The following is a 20,899-nucleotide window of genomic DNA, read 5'->3' on the forward strand; positions in this document are numbered from 1 at the left end:
GCGCAAGCCAGAACTACAAGCTGGACTGTGGAGCGCGCAGCTAGCTGACGCAGCAGCATCTAGCAACAGTTAGCGGGTTAGTGGAAACTGGGTGTGAGTCTCTTAGCCATTGGTGATTATTATTATTTACAATGAAGAAATTAAAAGGACCCACATCCTGACGTCCGCATTGTGGTCGATGACTGTCTGTGGCGGCGTCGGTGACTGACATGGACGCTAGTGACAATAAGGTACAGTTTATTTTATTATGTGTTTTTTGTTGGGGTCTAGCCCATGAAAAAGGGCCCCAAAACGGACTCGCAATAGCGTTGTGCAAAAATCCCTTCATCTATAATTATATTGTTAACAGCAACGTTGCTTAGTAGTGACTGAAATTAGCTATATGGGTCATTAGCTTCACTACAGCGCGAAAGGTTTAAGTGTTTTGTCATGAACAGTTATCCTCTGTGGCTAGTAAGCTAACAGCTAACGGTACCCGCTGCTTATTACAAAAGAAAACGGATAATATATGTCTTGTCTTTTGTCGCAGTGCAAGTGTTTTTACTCTTCTTACAGGACGTCTTACATATGTATCAATGACAACGTTTCCTTTTGTGTTAATCTCAGCCAGACAGTCCACTGTTAAAGTGTTAGCGTAGCTAGCTAAAGCTAAAGCTAACTATCTCAGCTGTCATCTGACGTCGCAGGTCGTTTTGATTCGAGCCACAACCAGTGTTATTATAGTGAACGAAAACTGTTTGGTGCTATTCTGTGTCCTACATGCTCGAACACTTAATTACCTTGAGTATTGGACTGTTGTTTCTGCAAAACAAGCAATTTTTTAGATCACACCTCAGCTTTAAGAAATTGTGATTGTATTTTGGATGTTAGACTGCTTACTGACAAAATAATAATAAGTCAAGAAAGCACCATAAGCTTTGTTTTTTTCCAGTCATGTAACTGTTGCATCAATAACTTGGTCAATACATAAATAGAAGAGCATTCAAGGAGGACAGGTGGTTAGACAAAACCAGCTATTTGAAGGTGTAACTTTGGGGTCTAGGACACTGCAATGACAACTTTACCATTTTATGTCAGTTTATACCAGAGTTATTATAGTTAATGAAAACTAACACTAAAAACAAAACTAGCAGTGAAAAAATAATTCTGTTAAAGCTACTGCGAGGAGTTTTTCACTGGTTATGAAACAGACTGAAATTAATTCATATTACTCTATATGACATACAAAAGCAAACCAGACCACCAGCAACAAGATTGATTCTTAATATATAGTTATTTTTAATGCCTGAAATTGCTGGAAGGGGGTAGGTGTCAGATGAAGCGATTAACTGCACACTGCCTTTGTTTACATTTTTCAGGGCAAAAATGTAAAGTGAGTGATACAAATGATTGTTAAAGATGGCGGGATGAGATTTTTGTTAACAAACACCACTTAAGCATGTACAGGACAAAATCAGCAAAGAAATAAGATGCCCGGCTTTTTTCATAGGAGCTTTAAATGAAATAAAAATAAAAACTACAACTTTCAAAAAAACTAAATATAAACGACGATGGACAGTGCAACACGAACTAAAACTAAATAGAATTGCAGGTTAAATCAGCTTAGTTTTCATTTCCCCCGTCGATTCACACTGTGGCTGCTCTTTAAATCAAGGCTTTCCTCTTAATACCTGAAAAACTAACACAAAAACTAAATAAAAACTAAAATAAAACTAGTCAATTCCTCGAAATAAAATAAAACCACTTATGAACTCTAAAACTAAACTGAAATCAAAAACCCAAATGAAAGACTATATAATAATAGAATATATAATAAATAATATACAACTTCAGCAAGCAGTGTTTTTGAAAATGTTTTGTTTGATTATAAGAGAGGTAGACTACATGGTTTCAGTCAGGTAGGAATGTGCACATGAGTGTGTTGTTGTCGTCAGGAGAGGCGGAGAGGTTTCGTGGATAGTGTAAGTCAGTAAGTTGAAAGTCTGGTTCCTCTGCATGTATGGGATTCCTTTGACGCTGATTGTAATGCAGAAAGTTCAGTTTGGTTGGGTTTGGTTTACCAAGGCATATTGCCAATGTTGCAGATGAACCTGGTAGCTAGCACATAAAAATAAAACGTAAGATTTCTTAAAAGACCAATTAAAAAATTGTGTTATCTATTGTTGTTAAACTCACCAATATTGTCTTGCAAAACCTTTTAAAAGCATTTATGCATATGTTCAACTTCTTAATCAACCCATCTTGCTTTGAGAACAGAAACACATGCTGTCTGCTACTGTTTGAGAGCAACTGGTGTGAGAATAAATCCTTGCACAAATAGAGGCTTGTGAGATCTGTAGCCCCAAGTCTAATCACTACGAGATCTGTCATCGCCAATGAATGCACATCTGGATCTGACCTCATTGCCTTTTCACAATCACAGCTATTCTCGCTCACCCTCTCACCCCCAACGCTCACATACACAAAGACACACATGGTTGAATCAAGAGATGGATTCTCTGACCAGCTTTGTTTTCCTTCACAACTCTTTCCAGTAGAAGTATTTCTTTATTTTTGTTCAGAATTCAAGGTTCACCACAAGTGCAGAAGGCTTCTAGGCTATAGTTTGCTGTATAATTAGCTTATCCTGTGGCACTGTCCTTACTTTATCCTCTCAAACTTAATCCTATAACAACTCCCTATCCACCATACTGTACTATCATCCAGTTACTGTAGTCTTAAGTCCTTGCTGCCATATCAGTTTTGGCATAGAGGCTTCTTCAGTCACTGGCAGAACATGATCCATACACCATGACTGTTTAGATAGGATTGGGATGTATAGATTACCTAAAGGAAAAGTGAGAGAACCACCCACAGACAGTAGCTGTGGGAGACAATAGCTTTCTGTTTGGCATCCACTGGTTGCACTGATACTCTATTCATGCATCCGACCACTGTTTCAGAGATTTGAGGGGGTCTTTGTACTCTGAACCCTGTCAACTCTACTCATCCGCTACAAAAGATAGCGGATTATCTTAATGGGACCTCTTGGACAGAGCTGCCACCTTGGGTTAGAATCAGGCCGAGAAAGTAGTACCAGCCACCAGCCAAACGCTGTTAAAATGTGCTAGTGGCTTGTAGATTTCAGACACAAAATAAGTAACTTAAAGATTAATGTAAAATGATCATGACAAATGAGTGGCTGGTGAATTCACTGTCAACTGAGAAAATTACAAATAACAACATACTATGACCTTAAAATTAGTATTACTACAGAACAATTGTCCCAAGTGGTGGATAAAGCTCCAAAGTACTTAAGGGTGTAAGTTCAAAGACTGCCTTCTAATGCCCCATAGCTCTTATCTTTGGCCTTTCTGTGGCCGGCTGTATCATTCCTTCACAGCAAAACGGTTTGACTGGTATGTCTGCCCCATAAATCTAGTGACCCATTAAACCAGACTGACCAGAAGAAGACCTCGAGTTGGTGCATTGTTGTGCCTTAACCTGCTGTAAATATGTCACACTGTTTTACCTAATTTCTTTATTGATTGATTTATATAGCTTTTGCTCATATGTACATCTTCTGGTAGGTTGTCCACAGAAAATGACTATTTGTCTGAGTGGACCAAAGCCCTTTGTTGCCTGAAATGTAAAGCAAAAGTGGTACCCAGGGGTTACTTTTTTCTTGTTACCATCATTGTATCATTGTTCCATTAACCCTTCATCACATAACCATAATGACACAGTTTGCATCACTGTAGCCATTTAAATAAAGGAGGACTATGTCTGTGCTCCTTTAATATTTTAGAAAGAGTTGTATTTTTGTAATTTTCTTCAGTTTTCATTTTGCCAAAAAAACCCAACAACAACCATTTGACACAATACGCATCCTCCATCTTCATCCTCTTTTCTCTATTCACTTTTTTGTGTATAAATAAATCCCTCTTGTATATAAGAAGAATGAATATGGTGTGTGGCCCTTGGTGCCCTTAAAGTAGTAATCTCAAAGATCTGTTTCATTCTCTTTGGCGGCACCTATAGCGATAAACAGTAATTGCGGTAGCACACTTCCCAGATATCCAGACAGTGTTGCATGTGTGACGTCCACGGTTGGCTCCAGTTGTACCTCTTGATTTTCCTCGCTGATGGTCGCTTTCCTTTTCAGACTGTTTGCCTTCATCTGAGCGTCCAATTTGTTTCTTTTTCTTTGGATTTTCACTTATTGTTGAAGTTGTATCTGTAGTCATCGATCTTTTCTTTGTTTGTTCAGCCATAGTAGATTACTGTTTACTCGCAACACTTGCAGGGATGGAAAAGCAGCCGCTTAGCTCCGCCTACCCTCTCTGGCAGACCAACCACTGCTGGGGATGGAAAACGTGTCACTAACTGGGCGCCGCTTGTGATTTTTTTTGTGAAAGTCGCCACAGACACCCAGTTCATAATTCTGCAAAGGCTTTAATCAGTGGGCCATAGGCTCAATCACCATTGTGTTACCTCATTCGGTGATAGATAGTTACTTAACAGGCATTTATTTACATGAAAATCTTTGAGGTTATTACTTTAAAAGGCTATTGTGCGACAAAGGCACTGAGGGAATTTAAAATGTAAGGCATCAAACACCAGCTTTATATCTGCATCTTTTGTTACCTAACATCGATTTATATTTATATTCTATATTTAAATGTTTCAGCCAGAGCTTATCAGTTGAAAGCCATAAAATTATAAACTCCTTTTGACATTTGGACATACAGACTTTTACTTCATTGTAGACCATATTAATAAAAAACTGTTATTGTTTATATTCTTCAGCTGTGTTACAGCTGCTGCAGATTTGTTAGTCACTGACAAATTTAGTCAAAATGGCTGGAGACTTTTTTTGACGTGTATTTTGCTTAGATCCCCTGGCAATTATCTGTTATGTGACCTTTGAACTCAAAACATGTCCTTGTGTTACGGCCTGATACATTTCCTTATTGACACACTCAAGACCGTGAACTAACCGGAACAATATGAGGAAATGCACTGCTCAGCTGGGATTTCCGCTAGATTAATAAAAGGTTGATCACTCCTGCTTGTAGACTGTGTACAGTTCACTCTCATTCATCATTCAGCACTCAAGTTAGTAAGCATACGATGGTAGTTTTTTAAATGTTTCCAGGGTTGATGTTGGACATTTGCATCATTAGGTTCAAACCTTTTACGCCTTAGAGAGCGAGCGTAATGAACTACACAAACCTACCAAAATATCTAAGTCAGAACAAGGAAGAACATTTTCATGACTATGTTGATAAGGATTGTAGATTCCAAACCATAACTATCCCATTGTATAGATGTGGGTGGTTATAACAACCATAAAATAATTAGATTTCTTTTACCATGTTGACAGAGATACAGAGAAGAGAATCAGTAGCAGTGGTGACTGACTCGAGCAATTTTCTTTGAGCTATTTTAGAAATAGGTTTATGCTCTCAGGCGTTGATCGTTGTCTCTCTCAGATGTGTCATGTAGTTAATTGGCTGCTGCTGCTCACAGTGTGATAGTAATGGCTCCTCATTTCTCTTTTTGCAGGATGTGAAGCTTTCAGCCGAAGTGGAACCGTTCATCCCACAGAAGAAAGGTCTCGAAGGATCCCTAGTCAGCATGAGTCTCTCTGGAGATGCAGGTGGAGGAGGAGGAGGAGGGGGTGGTATAGGGGGAGGCGGCGGAGGGGTGGAAACCACTCCCATACCCAGCTACCTCATCACCTGTTACCCTTTCGTCCAGGAGAACCAACCTAACAGGTACAGCTACTCTGTCACAGTGGGGGGAGATTTAGGACTTGATGAAGCTCTCGAAGCAGTGGCGTCAGCCCCGTTTCAGTCTGAGTAATGGCACCAGTGGATTTGGTTCATGATAATTACGGTATTTTCCAAAGGCTGCTTACTTGGGCAGGAATATTTTCATTTCCTGTGGTATTGTGGGAATTATGGTGTCCCAATTTTGAACAGCCCTGGAACAATTTGCCCCTCTTCTGAACCTTTTTTCAGAATAACTCATTCACCGTACTGTTTACTATATTAAGCAGAGAACACCATGTCCCTAATGTTGTGCTTCACAAAAGAGATCTTGATCAGATCCTTTAAACAGTGTATGAAGTTAGAGCCATTACATGCTCTGCAGTGTAAGACTACTTAATTATGAATGGAAACCTCCCCAGAGTTACACAGTGTTCATGGAACCACAGTCTATGTTTCCAGTGACTCGCTCTTTGTCCAAAGTGATCTGCTGTATCCTGCACACATCCGCTCCTTTGTTTCCTTTCCCCGCCATTTGAATGCAAGGAAATGCAGGCTGGCTGTGAAAATATCATCTGGATCCTTATCAACTTTTCTGCATACCATGTACACACCCCTCAACAAACCAACCAACAGGCCTTACACATATTAACTCAGACATTACCCTCTCTTGAGACCTTTCTTGCTAAAGGAGCTACAGGTTAACACCATCACTGTCAAACACACCCATCTATGCTCACTGTATTTACTGTGAATAACATCCAGCTAGCTTGTGTATATAAAGCCACCTGTTACATAACTTACACCAACAGCAGCCTTTGCACTCTTCACTATTGTCTTACTGCCTACAAATTCTGTAGTACAATAGTACAATGTTTCTGTTACCTAATCAAGCTTGTTGTCCTTGTTTTAAGCTGCATGTATGTCTTCCTCTGTGTATTTGATCTGATTGCCATGTAAAACCAGACACTTAATTCATTTTATGTATACACATACCTGGCACATGAAGCAAATGCTGTTTTTGATCCCATTTAAATATTCCTCTGAACGTGGCTGCATGGAAATCTGAAATACAAACTGAGAAATGTTTAAAATAAGGGAAACAAAATCCCCAAAATTTAACACAATGAATTCAGGATGTTGCAACCATTTTCTTCTTGACTGAGTATATATGTTTTTAGGTATAAGACCGAGAGTCCAATTTTATCTCTTCCTTTCCCACGTATCACAGGTGCCACCTGCACAGTTGACCTACATAGAAATAACATTTCACACAGCTTCTCACTTAGTATAAAGAGAATATAATCTGGATCACAGCCTTCCTTTTGTGGTGTCTTATATAATATCCATTTGGAAAGGAATGTCATTCTGTTAGAATAGAAGTGAATGAATCAAGTACAATAATTAACATGTTATCCTACCTCTGCTTCACAGACAACATCCTATGTATAATGGAGGGGAGCTGCGCTGGCAGCAGCCTAACCCCAGCCCTGGTGGTTCATACCTGGCCTACCCCATCTTGTCTTCCCCTCAGCCTCCCGTCTCCAATGATTACGCTTATTACCAGATTATGCCCGCTCCATGCCCACCTGTGATGGGCTTCTACCAGCCCTTCCCTGGCACCTATGCCGGTCCGGTGCAAGCTGGAGTGGTCAACCCTGTCTCAGCTGACGTCAGTGAGAGACCACTGCCCCTGGGGCCAGCCTATGGCATGGCCAGCCAGAGAGGGAGAGGCATGGTCCGACCTAATGTTCTCCCAAAGGTACAGAAGGTCAACAGACTCATTGTGATACTGTCACACTGATGTCATGTGTTATTTGTATCACTTGAAAATGTCCCTCGTCATCCTCGGTCTATTGATTGAGCACACATTGCCTCTATTTCTTTCTCATACAGCAACAGTTGGGTGTGTGCCAGGCTCAAAGGGGTCGTCGGCCTCCAACCAGGAGTGTAGCTGTACAGAAAGAGGTGTGCACCCTGGGGCCTGATGGGAGGACGAAGACTGTCATGCTGGTGGATGCAGCACAGCAGACAGGTAGGAAATATTTAGGTCATATAGTGCAGGGTGTGTAAGGAGTTTTTATTACCATTTATTAATAAACACTGAGCAAGAGCCCTGTTAAGTATGACCAACGTCAATGATGATCTTTGTTCCTGTGGCTTAGAGGAAGCTGAAGTTCAAAACATTCCAGACTTTGTTAAAGAAAGCAGCTTTGCATGCAAACAGGAATCTTTCCCGTCATTGACGAAGCAGGACACAATGCTGCTCAGAGCTGTGTCTGGTCTTGCAGGTTGACGTTGATGATGCTTACACTTGAATTCTGAAAGCCCAAGAATGCAGAGTTTCCAGTTAGAGAGTTTAAAAGGTCTGCAGCTCATATCTATTATCTTGACAAAGCTACTCAATTGTGGTTTCATGTCATTTACAAAACGTCATACAGTCAATTCAAAGTCCTCAATGATTCATCAACAGTGTTGATCTCTTTTTATTAATGCTAGCTCCTCTTTGTAAGTCTGTGTAAAAAGGCTGTCTGGTTTCAGTTTCTCCTTTTTTATCCCAGATTTCCCAGGTGAGGTGTCAGGGCGGTGTGCTGCAGAGCGAGGTAGTCCCCTGCTGTGGAAGAACCGAACAAAGAGAAGACGGGCGTCCCATCCAGGTGAAAACTACAACGAGCAGGGTGCCAGCGAGGCAGATATAGACAGTGACAGCGGCTACTGCAGCCCCAAACACAACCAGGCGACAGGGGTCACACAGCGAACAGCAGAGAATACAGCAGCAGCCACAGTAAGTTGTAACTTTCCATCAGCTACAGAACATATAGGAATGAAATGGGGAAAGTGTTTCAGCTCATAATCCATAAATTGATACTGCCTCAAAACAGTGCTTCCTGGATTCTTCAGTGGTGTCGAGCAAGAGGTTTCAAACTAAGAATGTGAAGTTTAAAGAACAGACAGCTATTCAGAGAGCAAGTCAGGAAGAAGGAAGTCGAATATTCTGTATTCACATTAAGCCTGATGTCGAGCTTTGTCACACGGAGCTCAATATCGCTCCAAGTAATAAATAATTAAAATGTACCAATCGACTTGGGCTATAATGCTAGTAATGGTGAGGATAAGATCATAGGACAGGAATTGTTTGGTTTTGACATTTGATTTGGTGGACGTGATTGGAAGTGACGCACAGCCCATAACTAATTTATGCCTGGCTCACACTAAAACATTTTTCAAATCTTAACATAAAATGTGAGACCCCACACATGATGATACTGTTACATGCGCTCCCTACATAATCATAGATTTAACAGTTCTGCTCCTATAGTGTGTGGAGAGCAACGATAACACCACTCACTAACAGACTCCATTCATGAACAAACAGTCCCGACTCTCAAAACTGGAAATCTTGCAAAGCTTTCGCAGGCAAACGAGACTTTAGAGTAAACAAACATGGCGGAAGACGGGCAGGAAGATTTGGGGATGATAGTTTTTGGACTTTTTACTGAAAATTCAGAAAGAAAAAAGAACTAACTGTGGATGAAGTGGTGGAGACGGTGTAAACATGGGCTGTACATGTTACTTTATGCTCCTGGTTTGCTTTTGTCGCCACGACTGCGGTTGTTGTGCCTCCTTCTTCAGTCACCTTGCTTCCCCATCGGCTATTGTTTCGTTCCACGTGAGAATCCTCAGACTGCGTGCTCGGCTGTCATCTGGGTTCCCCCCACACAACAGGATAATAGATCAAAAATGCTTTATTTGTTATACGTAACTGTTTCATTTCTAATAAATATTATGGTCTTGGCAGTTTTTTGTAATAACAATAGTAGAGGTCATAAACCAAGAAAACTAACAATAATCCCAACAAACAAGACTCTGATTGTGTAACAGCTCATCAAATACCAGTGAGGGACGTGTAACATAGTCCTTACATTAAAATTGCTCTCACAGTGTTATTAGAATATATAATATACATGTAACCAAGATATCTGAAAATGTCTTTTTCTCTTCCTTGTATTCTGTGCTGTATAGGGAGTAGAAGCTGGTGTAATGACAGGTAAGTTTGAAGAAACATTTTAAGCCATATTTCTTATCATTTTATAGTATATTGCAAATTAATGGAGATTTCTCTTTTACCTGGGAATAACTGTTAATGTTTTTGAATTTACTAGCAGGTACCTGGGTAAATGTAGCCTCTCAGGCTCCCCCGAAGCCCTGGGGGGACAGAAACGGCCAGTTTCACAGAGCAGATCAGAGGAAGAATCCTGAACAGAGGAACTTCTCACAGGTACTGTAAACCCAGTGGAGCAGACAATGAGTAAAAGGCTGCTGTCAGGGAAACAACTCTTGGTTTAATGAACTTAGTTTTTTAGTAGAGAGACAAATCAAAGCTTTAGCTGTAAATGAAAGGACATATGGATCGATGCAAGTAAATCTCTGCTCTGGTAGAGCCCAGGCATGGATACTGGTGTTGTAGAGCGAACAAAAAATGCACTTAGACAATGAACAAGTTGTGTTTTGCAACGAGTGAAGACAGTGGTATGAGAGGAATGTATAGCCTGGTGAGCAGGAAAGTAGAAAAAAAGATGTGCAATATTACCATCCAGATTCAGTAAAATTAGGGATTACATTTTCTTTAAAGTTGTAATCTCGAAGATCTCAGTTTCGTTTTCTTTGGCGGCACTTATGGGCATAAACGTATTTGCGGGAGCACACTTCCCAGATATCCAGACAGTGTTGCGTGTGTGACGTCCACCGTTGGCTCCGGCTGTAACTCTTGATTTTCCTCGCTGACGGTCGCTTTACTTTTTAGACTGTGTGCCTTGCTTTTTTCCTTGAAAGTCACACCAGACAGCCAGTCTGTAATACTACAAATGCAAATGCTTTCATCAGTGGGCCATAGGCTCAATCACCATTGTGTTACCTCATTCGGTGATAGATGGGGATTTAACAGACATTTATTTACATTAAAATCTTCGAGATTATCACATTAAGAAAAATGTACATATATTTTAAGTTGTGTTATTACAATTACCCAAATGTGCCCTGTGCTTTCTGTCCACCTCTGCCTATCAGGATTTCCACAGTGGCTATCCAGGGCGTGTTCCTCCAAACCAGTCAGAACAAAGGCTGCAGGCAGCAGTGGTCACTGGCACTGAGCTCACCCCAGAGCCCCTCTACTTTGAGGTGAGAGGTTTTCCTGTGACTATCAGTGTAATTCATTCTCAATGCAGCTCTTGTCACCCTCAAACTCATAATAGAATTGAGTTAGATGCATTTTTTTTGTTGGCCATAAACGTTTTCTGCATGTTTGTCAGGATGAAGATGAGTTCCCAGATCTCGCTACTGGAGGGGCTGTTCAGCGCAGCAACAAACAAGAGTCTACTCCAGCCCAGACTCACACGCAACCTAAACTGCCCAAAAATCTGGTAAGAGGAATCAGATGTGTATCCCCTTCCTTCAGATGATTTGATACATATCTAGATACAATTCACCATCTTATACAAAATAAATATATGAAAAATGTATGACCGTCCAATACACTGCCATTCAGAGTGGATTCACCGTGATTAGATTCAGCTGTGCTTAGAATTTCAAATGCTAAATCAAATATGCCCCCAAAATTATTTCTTCTGCTTTAATCAGAGCAGTAAACAGGGGCAGGGATCCACGTGTTTAATTTTTGGCCTTTCCCACAGAGGATAAACTTCTTTATGTCATTCTCATTTTTATTGGTTTTGAAAGGCGTGGTACATGGCATGAATATATTTTGGTTTCCAGAACACAGGAACACATGGCATCTATTTAATATGTAATCTATCATGGGGGCAGACTCCAGTATGAAAGTCTTGTGACCATAAACACATAAATCAATGAATTTAGAGGGAAAAATAAAACAAGCACACTAATATACAAAATAAAAAATTATATGAATTAAAAAAAACATCCGCAGCGGAAAAAACATGTCATACAAACATATTTGAGTCATATTACAGGATTGGATAGTCACAGAGACGATTGGTAACTATTAAGAGGCTGAGTTTTTAAATTAAAGAATTGTTTTTAGCTTGGATGTAGCTTCGTTGATTGCCTTGTGTTGATTGCATGACAACATGTCTCCTTGAAAATTCGTGAAAGATGTTTGATGCACCTGGCATGCTTGAAGCGGTATGTGATTGGTAAATGTTGCAAGCCAATAGGAGAGATACAGTTCCCAGGCATCAACTCACAGACACACACAAATACACAGTAAAGGCAGAGAATTGCAGACAGAGAGAAGAGGTTGTAAAGGCTGTTTTTTGTAGTACTTTTTTTTTTTGCAGAATTTTGGTCGGATCTGTAGTTGTGCATGAATGCAGCCGAACCACTCATGCTTGCATTTGGTCATCTACACGCCTCTAATGAAAACAATTTTGTTTCTTTTCATGCTTCACAGCTGGATAACCTACCAGAAAACTCCCCTATAAACATTGTGCAGACACCCATCCCCATTACCACCTCTGTTCCCAAGAGGGCCAAGAGCCAGAGGAAGAAGGCTCTGGCTGCTGCCTTGGCCACTGCACAGGAGTACTCTGAAATCAGCATGGAACAAAAGAAATTACAGGTACAAACCTGAGCTGTGTCTGCTGCTCATTAAGATTGGGTACAGAATTTTACTTTTTAAGGTTACAGCTTATTAATGCACCTTGTTTGATTAATTTCAGTCCTTATGATTACCGTAAAAACCAGAATATAAGTCGCAGCGGAATATAACACGTAGTCTGTTTTGGGGGGGTATCCCAGAGGGAAAAAGGTTTTCTATAGCTATCTGTTAATAAAATGTGTATACAAAATATTTCAGCACTATCTAAATTTATTTTCATTTAAAACACATTCAAAACGCACACACATTACAGCGAGTTTGTAATCCTGCTAGCTACCAGTGCTGTAGCTAGCGGTAGCTGGCAGCCTATTGTAATGTTGATTGTTGTAAGGGTGGCGGCTGCCGAATTTTACAGCACTATCCTGATTTCAAGCTTTACTGGGCTGGTTCTTTGGTGTGAACTGGTTCTGCATGTTCTTTCACATCCAACAGGAGGCATTCACCAAAGCAGCAGGGAAGAAGAGTAAAACCTCCGTCGAGCTGGACCTGGGAGACATGCTGGCAGCTTTGGAGAAACATCAGCAGGCAATGAAGGCCAAACAACTCACCAATACAAAGCCACTGTCCTTTACAGGTATTTATATTCACACATTAACAAGCAGCATGAAAGAACATTTCTCAATATAACAGCCCTGCAATTAATTAAAATATTGGGTTAAGAATGTCAAAGCGTCGAATGAACTCAGTACACTTTTTCTAGGCTAATTCATCTGTCATTATCAAGCTAACATCTTCAGTGTCTTTTATTTAGTTTGTGATGGTCTACTTGTCTCCAGTGTTCTTCTTTACAAATGTTATGACTCTCATTAGGCTCTTTTGGACCTTCCCCACACCACATGTCAAAGATTTACAGTGTTTCTGGCTGATACGGCTTCTGGCAGAGTATCTGGCATATTTGTGCCTTTTTGTTAATGCTCGTATGTTTCATGTTAAAATATTTGTTAAATGTCGGACTCAATAAAGCTAACACATCCTGCTAAGTCCTTTAATTTCATATGACTCATTTGTTTAGCTGACTGTAACTTATAGTAGCTTAAATTACTGGCCCTTCTTTGTCAGACCATGAACATTGAGTTGACTCCACACCTCCACACCCCAAACATTATGAACCTACTTTGCACAAACATGCAAAGATACTCATTCTGCCTGTACACTGTGTTTGTTTTCTGCCTCTGCAGTTGGAACAACAACTCCATTCCACGTTTCAGCCTCGACCAATTTGCCATCCATGTTGAAGGGTCATCAACAGCCATACTCGGCCCCACATAATTCCCTGGACTCCACTGCCCCCCGTATCAAAAGAGGGAAGGAGAGAGAGATCCCGAAAGTAAAACGGCCAACAGCCCTTAAGAAGGTTAATGACTTAAATCGAAGTTGATCGTTTAATAGACGGGCAAAGGAGATGTTATGAAGCCTGCATATAAATTGTTAAAAGGAATATTTGAACCTGCAAACATTTTTGTTGTACCCCTGTTTTTACCATTTTCTCTTTCATAGATTATCTTGAAGGAACGTGAAGGGAAGAAAGGGAAGACGAGTGTAGAGCAAGAGTCCTCAGGCCAGGAGGAGCATGGGGATGATAGTCTACATTTTACTGATGATCTTCCACGAGAGCCTGCGTCCCAAGAAGGTGAGGGTCATTCATTACAAAGAACACACTTGTACCTATATTTTTTTATCCATATGTTTTTTTTCTAATTTTCTTCCGGGTGTGCTGCTTGTACCACAGAGAATGGTCTGAGCGTCCCCAGTGATGCATCTCTGTCCCCGGCCAGTCAGAACTCTCCATACAGCATCACCCCAGTGTCGCAGGGTTCTCCTGCCAGCTCTGGCATTGGGAGTCCCATGGCTTCAAACGCCATCACCAAGATCCACAGCAGACGTTTCAGAGAGTAAGTACACACTCTTATCCCACGTGGACCAGGAGACAAAATTAAGGATAATGCAGACTTTTTATAGGAATCCCAGGCATAAGAATGTGTCAAAAATGCGTGATGTGGTGTCAAAAAAATGGTTAGGAAAGCAAATACTTGTCCCACTCAAACATCACAGAGCCTCGGCTGTGAGAGTCGTACGCTGAAAGTAAACAGGAGTTTTAAGGGCGGGATTATACAAAAAAGAATTGTAGAGTATGGCACAGATACTTAGCACATTGTCCCATCTCAGCAAAAATGTTTGCCAGTAGTCACAATCGCAGCTTTGTCCCTCCGTGTCCTCCGCAGTGGGCCTATTGTCCCAGCCTACCCTCTAACAGATTTTGCATTTAAAGCCTCCAAAGGGCCTCTGTAGCTTAGCTCCTCCTCTCAGCTCAAACTGCCAGAGCTGTTGTTCCTCAGGCCACACTACGTCAAACTTCCGGTGGATATTTCATCAAACTTCAAGACCACAAGGAGCTCACATGCTATGCGATGGTTTGGCTTTACTCAAAGATGATGCAAGACTTATCCGAACTCAGAAAAGGAGTCTGAAAGCAAGAACATGTAGCAGTATTAGCATAAGCATGCAGCAAGCAGTTAAACAATTTTGTCATGAGCATCTGTATAAACTGTGAGTGTGAGTCAGGAATACTGAAGCCTTTTAGGGCTTCAACAGACAATTATTTTCATTATAGACTGCTTGTACAATTATTTTATGTTAATTGATTGATCAATGAAGTGTCAGAAAATAGTAAAAATGCCCATCACTATTTTCTAAACTCAAGTTCCCATTACCAATACCTTAAGCTATTTAGTTAATTGTTGCACAAGACAAAGAAAAGCAGAAAACCATCTCACTTTAGATGCTAAAACCAGATCAATTTTAGCATTTTGCATGAAATATTACCGTAAGATCCATAAAATAAGTCGCAATGGAATATAAGATGCAGTCTGTTTTGGGGGGGGTAATCCAGAGGGCAAAAGGTTTTCTATGGCTAGATATTTTAAGTTAATTCAACACTATTTCTATTTATTTTTATTTGACAAATTAAAGTCGACCATCTGTTTTCGTCATGTCGCGTTTGCAATCCTGCTAGCTAGCAGTGCGGTAGTTGAGCTCAGCCTACGGTAACCTTGATACTTGTGAGGGTGGCGGCTGCTCTTGCGATCATGACGGCGCATGTCGGTGACGACGCTTTAGCTAGATTATAGCGCCACCGTCTGGTAACTTACGGTAATTAAACAATTAATCGATCATCAAAATTGTGTAGGTTCTTTTCTTTTTTGCTAGTTGACTAAGCAATCAATAAACTATTGATACTTTCAGAGCCACCCAAAAGAAGTCAATATCTGTATTCATCCTTGATTTTTAACCTCCCTGTCATGTTTTTTTTTTTTCAGGTACTGTAACCAGGTGCTGAGTAAGGAGATCGACGAGAGCGTGACTCTGCTGTTACAGGAACTGGTTCGCTTCCAGGAGCGGGTCTACCAGAAGGATCCCACCAAAGCCAAGTCCAAACGCCGGCTGGTGATGGGTCTAAGAGAAGTCACCAAGCACATGAAGTTGCACAAGATTAAGTGTGTCATCATCTCCCCCAACTGTGAAAAGATCCAGGCCAAGGGTGAATACAGCAACGTTACCATTATTTTTGATCAAACTGTCTGAGGACGGACCATCTGAGCTGTAAACATGTTTAAAGCTGTTATAATCTATAATTAAGAATGAAATATTAAATTAAGATTGTATCAGAGTATGTTACAATGTGAAAGGAGTCACCCTGCTCTTCAGCTCCCCTCTGCTTCAAGGAGCTCTATTATACTTTTTACATTTGGTTAATTTGGACACAAAAAACTGAGTTAAAAGGAAATAAATATCAGACTTACATTTGCCAGGTTGCCATAAATGTAACTCCTTATAAAGGTTAATATTCCTGTGCAATTGCTAGAGGCGTTATCAGCAACTGTATACCATAGTTTGCCTTATCAACATAAAAGGTGATGATAAGTCAATGTTCATGACTTGTCTCCCACTGCCTTCAAGTAGCCATCGGTTATATTAAGTTGTACTTTCTGTTCTTTTTGTCCATTTCTATACTTTTCTTGTAAATTTTCATCCGCTTCCTGTGTTGCAGGTGGTTTGGATGAAGCTTTATACAATGTGATCGCCATGGCGAGGGAGCAGGAGATCCCGTTCGTGTTTGCCTTGGGCAGAAAAGCTCTCGGGCGCTGTGTCAACAAACTAGTGCCTGTTAGTGTGGTGGGCATTTTCAACTATTCTGGAGCTGAGGTAAGGCACTCCCATTGGCTAAAACCTTTGAATAAATGGCTGTAATACTTTATACAAATAGACTGTAGGAGCTGTGGAGCTGTAGATAAACAGGGTCATCCCCCATCATCTTTTTCTGCCTCTTACTTACAATCCCTCTTCCTCCATCAGGGTCTCTTCAACCGTTTGGTGTCTCTGACAGAGGAGGCCAGGAAGGCCTACAAGGACATGGTGTCAGCTCTGGAGCAGGAGCAGGCCGAGGAGGCTCTGAAAAATGACAAGAAAGTCCCACACCACATGGGACACTCCCGCAACCACTCTGCTGCTTCTGCTATCTCCTTTTGTTCCATCTTCTCTGAGCCCATCTCAGAGGTCAATGAAAAGGAGTATGGTAAGCTCCCTCATTTCAATACAAGTAGTGTAAAATGTACAATTATATTTAGAAATTTAGTCGAGTAGAATTAAACCGTTGCATATTGAAGGGAAATTTTTAAGAACAGCCCTCAAGTAAATGTATCTCATTACTTTCCACCACCATCTGTAATGTTGATGAGACAAAAGAAAATGTAGCATTATAAATCTATTACTTCCTTCAGAGACCAACTGGAGGAGTATGGTGGAGACTTCAGATGCCCTGGAGCCTGTAGAGGCTGAGCCAAGCCGCCCTGCACCTTCTGCGCCCGCCCAGAAAGACACTGAGGCCGTGGTAGCCACCACTAGCACCGCCCCACCTGGCTCCTCTGCTCCCCAGCCCAGGGCAGGGCCTAGTGCACAGGGTACCGGTGAGAGAGACGAGGTCCGGGTCGACGACCGGCTGGAGCTGGCCTCTCAGCAGAGCACGGAGACTGGCTCGTTGGACGGGAGCTGCAGGGGCCCGCTGAACTCCTCCATCACCTCCACCACTTCCACCCTGGTCCCCGGGATGTTAGAAGAGGCCGAGGAGGAGGACGAGGAGGAGGAGGACTACACTCCTGAACCTATATCTGTTGAGGTGCCCACCCTCAGCAGCCGCATCGAGTCCTGGGTGTCAAAGACCCTGGAAAACCTGCAGCTGGGAAAGAGCCAGGAGAGCACGGAGGAGGAGGAGGAGGAAGAAGAAGAGGAAGACGACGAAGAGGAGAGAGCGCAGAGTGAGGAAGAGGAGGACCTCGATTCAGCAGACATCACAGAGACGAGTGAGGAAAGCAAAGAGCAGGTGGAGGCTAAGAAGGTTTCAGGTTGATGTGACCTCACGCAGTCATTCCCTCTGTCACACTCACACATCCCTCCTCGCAGCAGCCAGCAGCTTCTCTCCTTCATCTCTAATCCCTGACATAATCTCAGGTATCCAACCAACTGACCAACTCTCACACACAGACCATTAACATATTACAAAGGGACTGACCAATTTACATAGGAAAACACACGACGACGACGACTAGCACAGTTTGAAGAAAAGTAACTAAAGAACAACGCTCATCTAAAAGTTTGCCCTCACGTCTTCGGATCATTACCTGCGACACTTGAATTCAGAGGAAAGTTTTAGATTTTCCTCCTCCAGAGCTGAACTCTTGACGAGTCAGGGACGTTTCTAGGAGCAAGTGATGACAAAAAAATGAGGAGGAATTTTGGAACCTTTCCGCTCTCATCTTACTTTACATACAGAGCCTAGAAGGTTTACAGCTCTGCAAGTATTTCTGTGCTTGTGTGTGTTTTACAGGCACGTTGTTTGCATTAATTTTGCTGTGTTCATTAGCTTTATCTTTGTAAATAACGTGTGTATGTGTGTGTGTTTTCCTTTTTTTTTTTTTCACCTGACTGCTCCATGAGGAAAGGAGAACCATGCATTTCTTAATTACTGCTCGGTTGGTATTTAGCCCTCCTCAAAGGTCATTACAGTGTCAGGGGTTCTTCTGTGTTTCTACCAAAACCACTCCCACCTGTCAGAGTGTTTTTTTTTTTATGTTCATATAATAAGTGGCCCATTCTGTATATTCAGATGATTCAAACAACTTAACTTCTAAGAAGCAAAACAAGCTGTGTGTTTATAACCTTTGTCTACGTGTGGTTCTACTACAGTATATTACGGTTTGTCATATTGATCTAGTGTGAAACTATTTTGGGTTGTTTTCCTCTGACTGGAATCGTCTTGAGTTCCCAGATGTTGTCTGTGCTTCATACAAAAAAATTGCTCCTGTTTTGTTTCCTTCTGGTGGAGTTTGATCTCTGACGGGGGGCTCACATGCTCTTACTTGGTAATGACCTAACACTTATTTTAGAGGCCGGTTTGACGCACCTTTCTGTGTAGTTAATGACATTATGAAAGAATCTGAAAACAGTAACTGAGTTCTTTATCAATGTTTTCACAGTTTTAACTACTTCCTTTAACAACCAGATACAGCTAAATCAAATTAACTCATAGGACAAGCAGGGAGGTAATCATGAATTCTAACAGTGCCCAAGTTTACAAAAAGATCACGTTTGTTTACAACTGAAAACTAACCTCACAGAGCGATCCTAGATTTTATTGACAGGTTTTGTTGGCATCCAGCCACAACCGCAAGTCCAGCGTTGGTCCACCACAGCGTAGAGCCCCCCTGATGGAGCAGAGGAACCACTGGAAGTCAAACAGGTCGTCACAGTCATGCACACACTAATGACAAACCTTTGTAAATACAAGTGTACAAAAGAGATTTTGATTTTGCATTGTATTTAAAAGAAAATACAATCATCCTGTTCTTAAAGCCATTTGATAGATTTAACATTTAAACAGTTGGAATCCAATTTGATAATGGTATTTGCTAGTAAATCATAGTGAGATTTCAGCCAGTCGATAGTGATGCAGTGTGTAAATGCAGTATGTCGGGCTGTATGCAATGTGAAGCCCTCAGATGGGAGATGACAGAGTCCTCAATATCATCCTCGTGATTCTGAAAGTATTTCTAGTTTGATAAAAGGTACTCTGTGTGTAGGCTTTCTGTTGCCCTGACTTCCATCAGTGTTTGAAATATGTTAATTGACAGCAAGTGTGTTTTTTGCACTATGTAAATACGTTCTGGTAAAGGTCTTGTAACTAATGTGAACAAAGCAAAAAAAAACGGTTCAATGAAGTACTTTTTCAGCGTGTTCCTCGTCTTTCTATGGATATTTAAGACCGTCTCCTTCAGACTGTACATCACTAGCAACATTGTTAGAGGCTGTTTCTCATAATCCTGTTATCACTCTTAACCTATATGAACTGATGATTAACACCATTAAAATGTTGTTTATGTAATTCATTTGACTGACGACTCATCTTGTATCCTCTGTTTCATCAACAGGAAATTAAGAAATGTTTCAATTTATGTTTTGGGTCAGTTTTAGAGCAAAAGAGCCAAACTCTCTCTCGCTTGATTAAACTTCTCTACACTTTTTACATCGGACCAAGCAACGCCCGCCCCAGTGTGTGTTTTACATGGCGTTCCGGCGTTGTGGAAGCAAAACATGCATGAAGTGTAAACAAACACACACACACATGGAGCTGTTTCACCCTGCTGGCTCTGCTGTTTACACTGACACTTTTTACATCTCTGTTACGCCTCTGTTACTACCTTCGATGCCGGCTCTGAAGCGGAACAACTTCACCGCACCATTTTGCCTCCGTGCATTTTACATAGAAGACAAATCGTAACAGAGACGTAATAATCCCGCCTTGAACTGGCAGTGTAAAGGGGCTTGTGTCTCCAGGCCTGAGTACTTGATGCTTTTCTGTTGTATTTGAGAGTAAACTGAATATCTTGGTGTTTTTTTGGTGTTAGTTGGAGAAACAAGCTGTTTGAAATTATAATATTGGGCCCTAAGGAAATGTGAAAGAAATTATTTTTACACTTATATGATTCTTTATATCAAAACTACATAATTAAATAAAGAATAATTATAAATAGATTATTCAAATAATAAAGTTGCAGACCTAGATTGCAGTTCTACTAAATAACCACTAGGGAAGGACAAAGCTCTGCTTCACACTATATTTTGCACTCAGACTTGTCTAGTCTTTTTATTGTCACATCTAACTCGTATGTTTTCTTTAATTAAGTAATTTGCTTAGAAAAAAAATATTCTTAACCCTTTAAATATGCCTTTCATTTCTAGGTCCTCGTATGGGAGTACTCCCACACCGCCTGCTTCTTCCTGTTGTTAGATATTAATCTTTAATCAGGAATAAGTACAACATGCAAAGCAGACTTCAGTCAGCGTCTGGCAACATGTTCTGATCCTGCGGAAATGCAAATATTCCACTTACATCTCTTTCCTCTTGTGTGCTCATTTGAATACAACATGCAGTAAGTACACTATGAAATGTCTTTTACTG

General features: G+C 41.0%; 1 protein-coding gene across 1 annotated transcript; it reads left to right on the plus strand.

The window, feature by feature from the left end:
- The first annotated feature begins 18 nt into the window (after positions 1-18).
- Positions 19-19,831, plus strand: secisbp2l (SECIS binding protein 2-like). The gene is made up of 18 exons (XM_069660383.1): positions 19-230; positions 5,548-5,759; positions 7,188-7,515; positions 7,650-7,788; positions 8,315-8,538; positions 9,777-9,801; positions 9,917-10,032; positions 10,821-10,931; positions 11,063-11,173; positions 12,181-12,348; positions 12,820-12,961; positions 13,566-13,741; positions 13,885-14,017; positions 14,117-14,279; positions 15,705-15,925; positions 16,436-16,590; positions 16,741-16,960; positions 17,166-19,831. Exons 1-18 carry the CDS (start codon positions 210-212, stop codon positions 17,789-17,791), a joined length of 3,291 nt encoding a protein of 1,096 aa, XP_069516484.1. The 5' UTR covers positions 19-209; the 3' UTR covers positions 17,792-19,831.
- Positions 19,832-20,899: the final 1,068 nt, after the last annotated feature.

This window comes from Semicossyphus pulcher, unplaced genomic scaffold (assembly GCF_022749685.1).
Source record: "Semicossyphus pulcher isolate SPU_LCO1_2020_fin unplaced genomic scaffold, fSemPul1.0.p SCAF_1, whole genome shotgun sequence".
Lineage (NCBI taxonomy): Eukaryota > Metazoa > Chordata > Actinopteri > Labriformes > Labridae > Semicossyphus > Semicossyphus pulcher.

Excerpts from the sequence above, each read along its gene's own strand:
- secisbp2l (XM_069660383.1), top strand. The coding sequence starts at position 210 with ATGGACGCTAGTGACAATAAG. Across the intron at positions 10,932-11,062 it reads CAGAGCCCCTCTACTTTGAG|GATGAAGATGAGTTCCCAGA; the intron begins GTGAGAGGTTTT and ends CATGTTTGTCAG. Across the intron at positions 16,591-16,740 it reads TCAACTATTCTGGAGCTGAG|GGTCTCTTCAACCGTTTGGT; the intron begins GTAAGGCACTCC and ends TTCCTCCATCAG.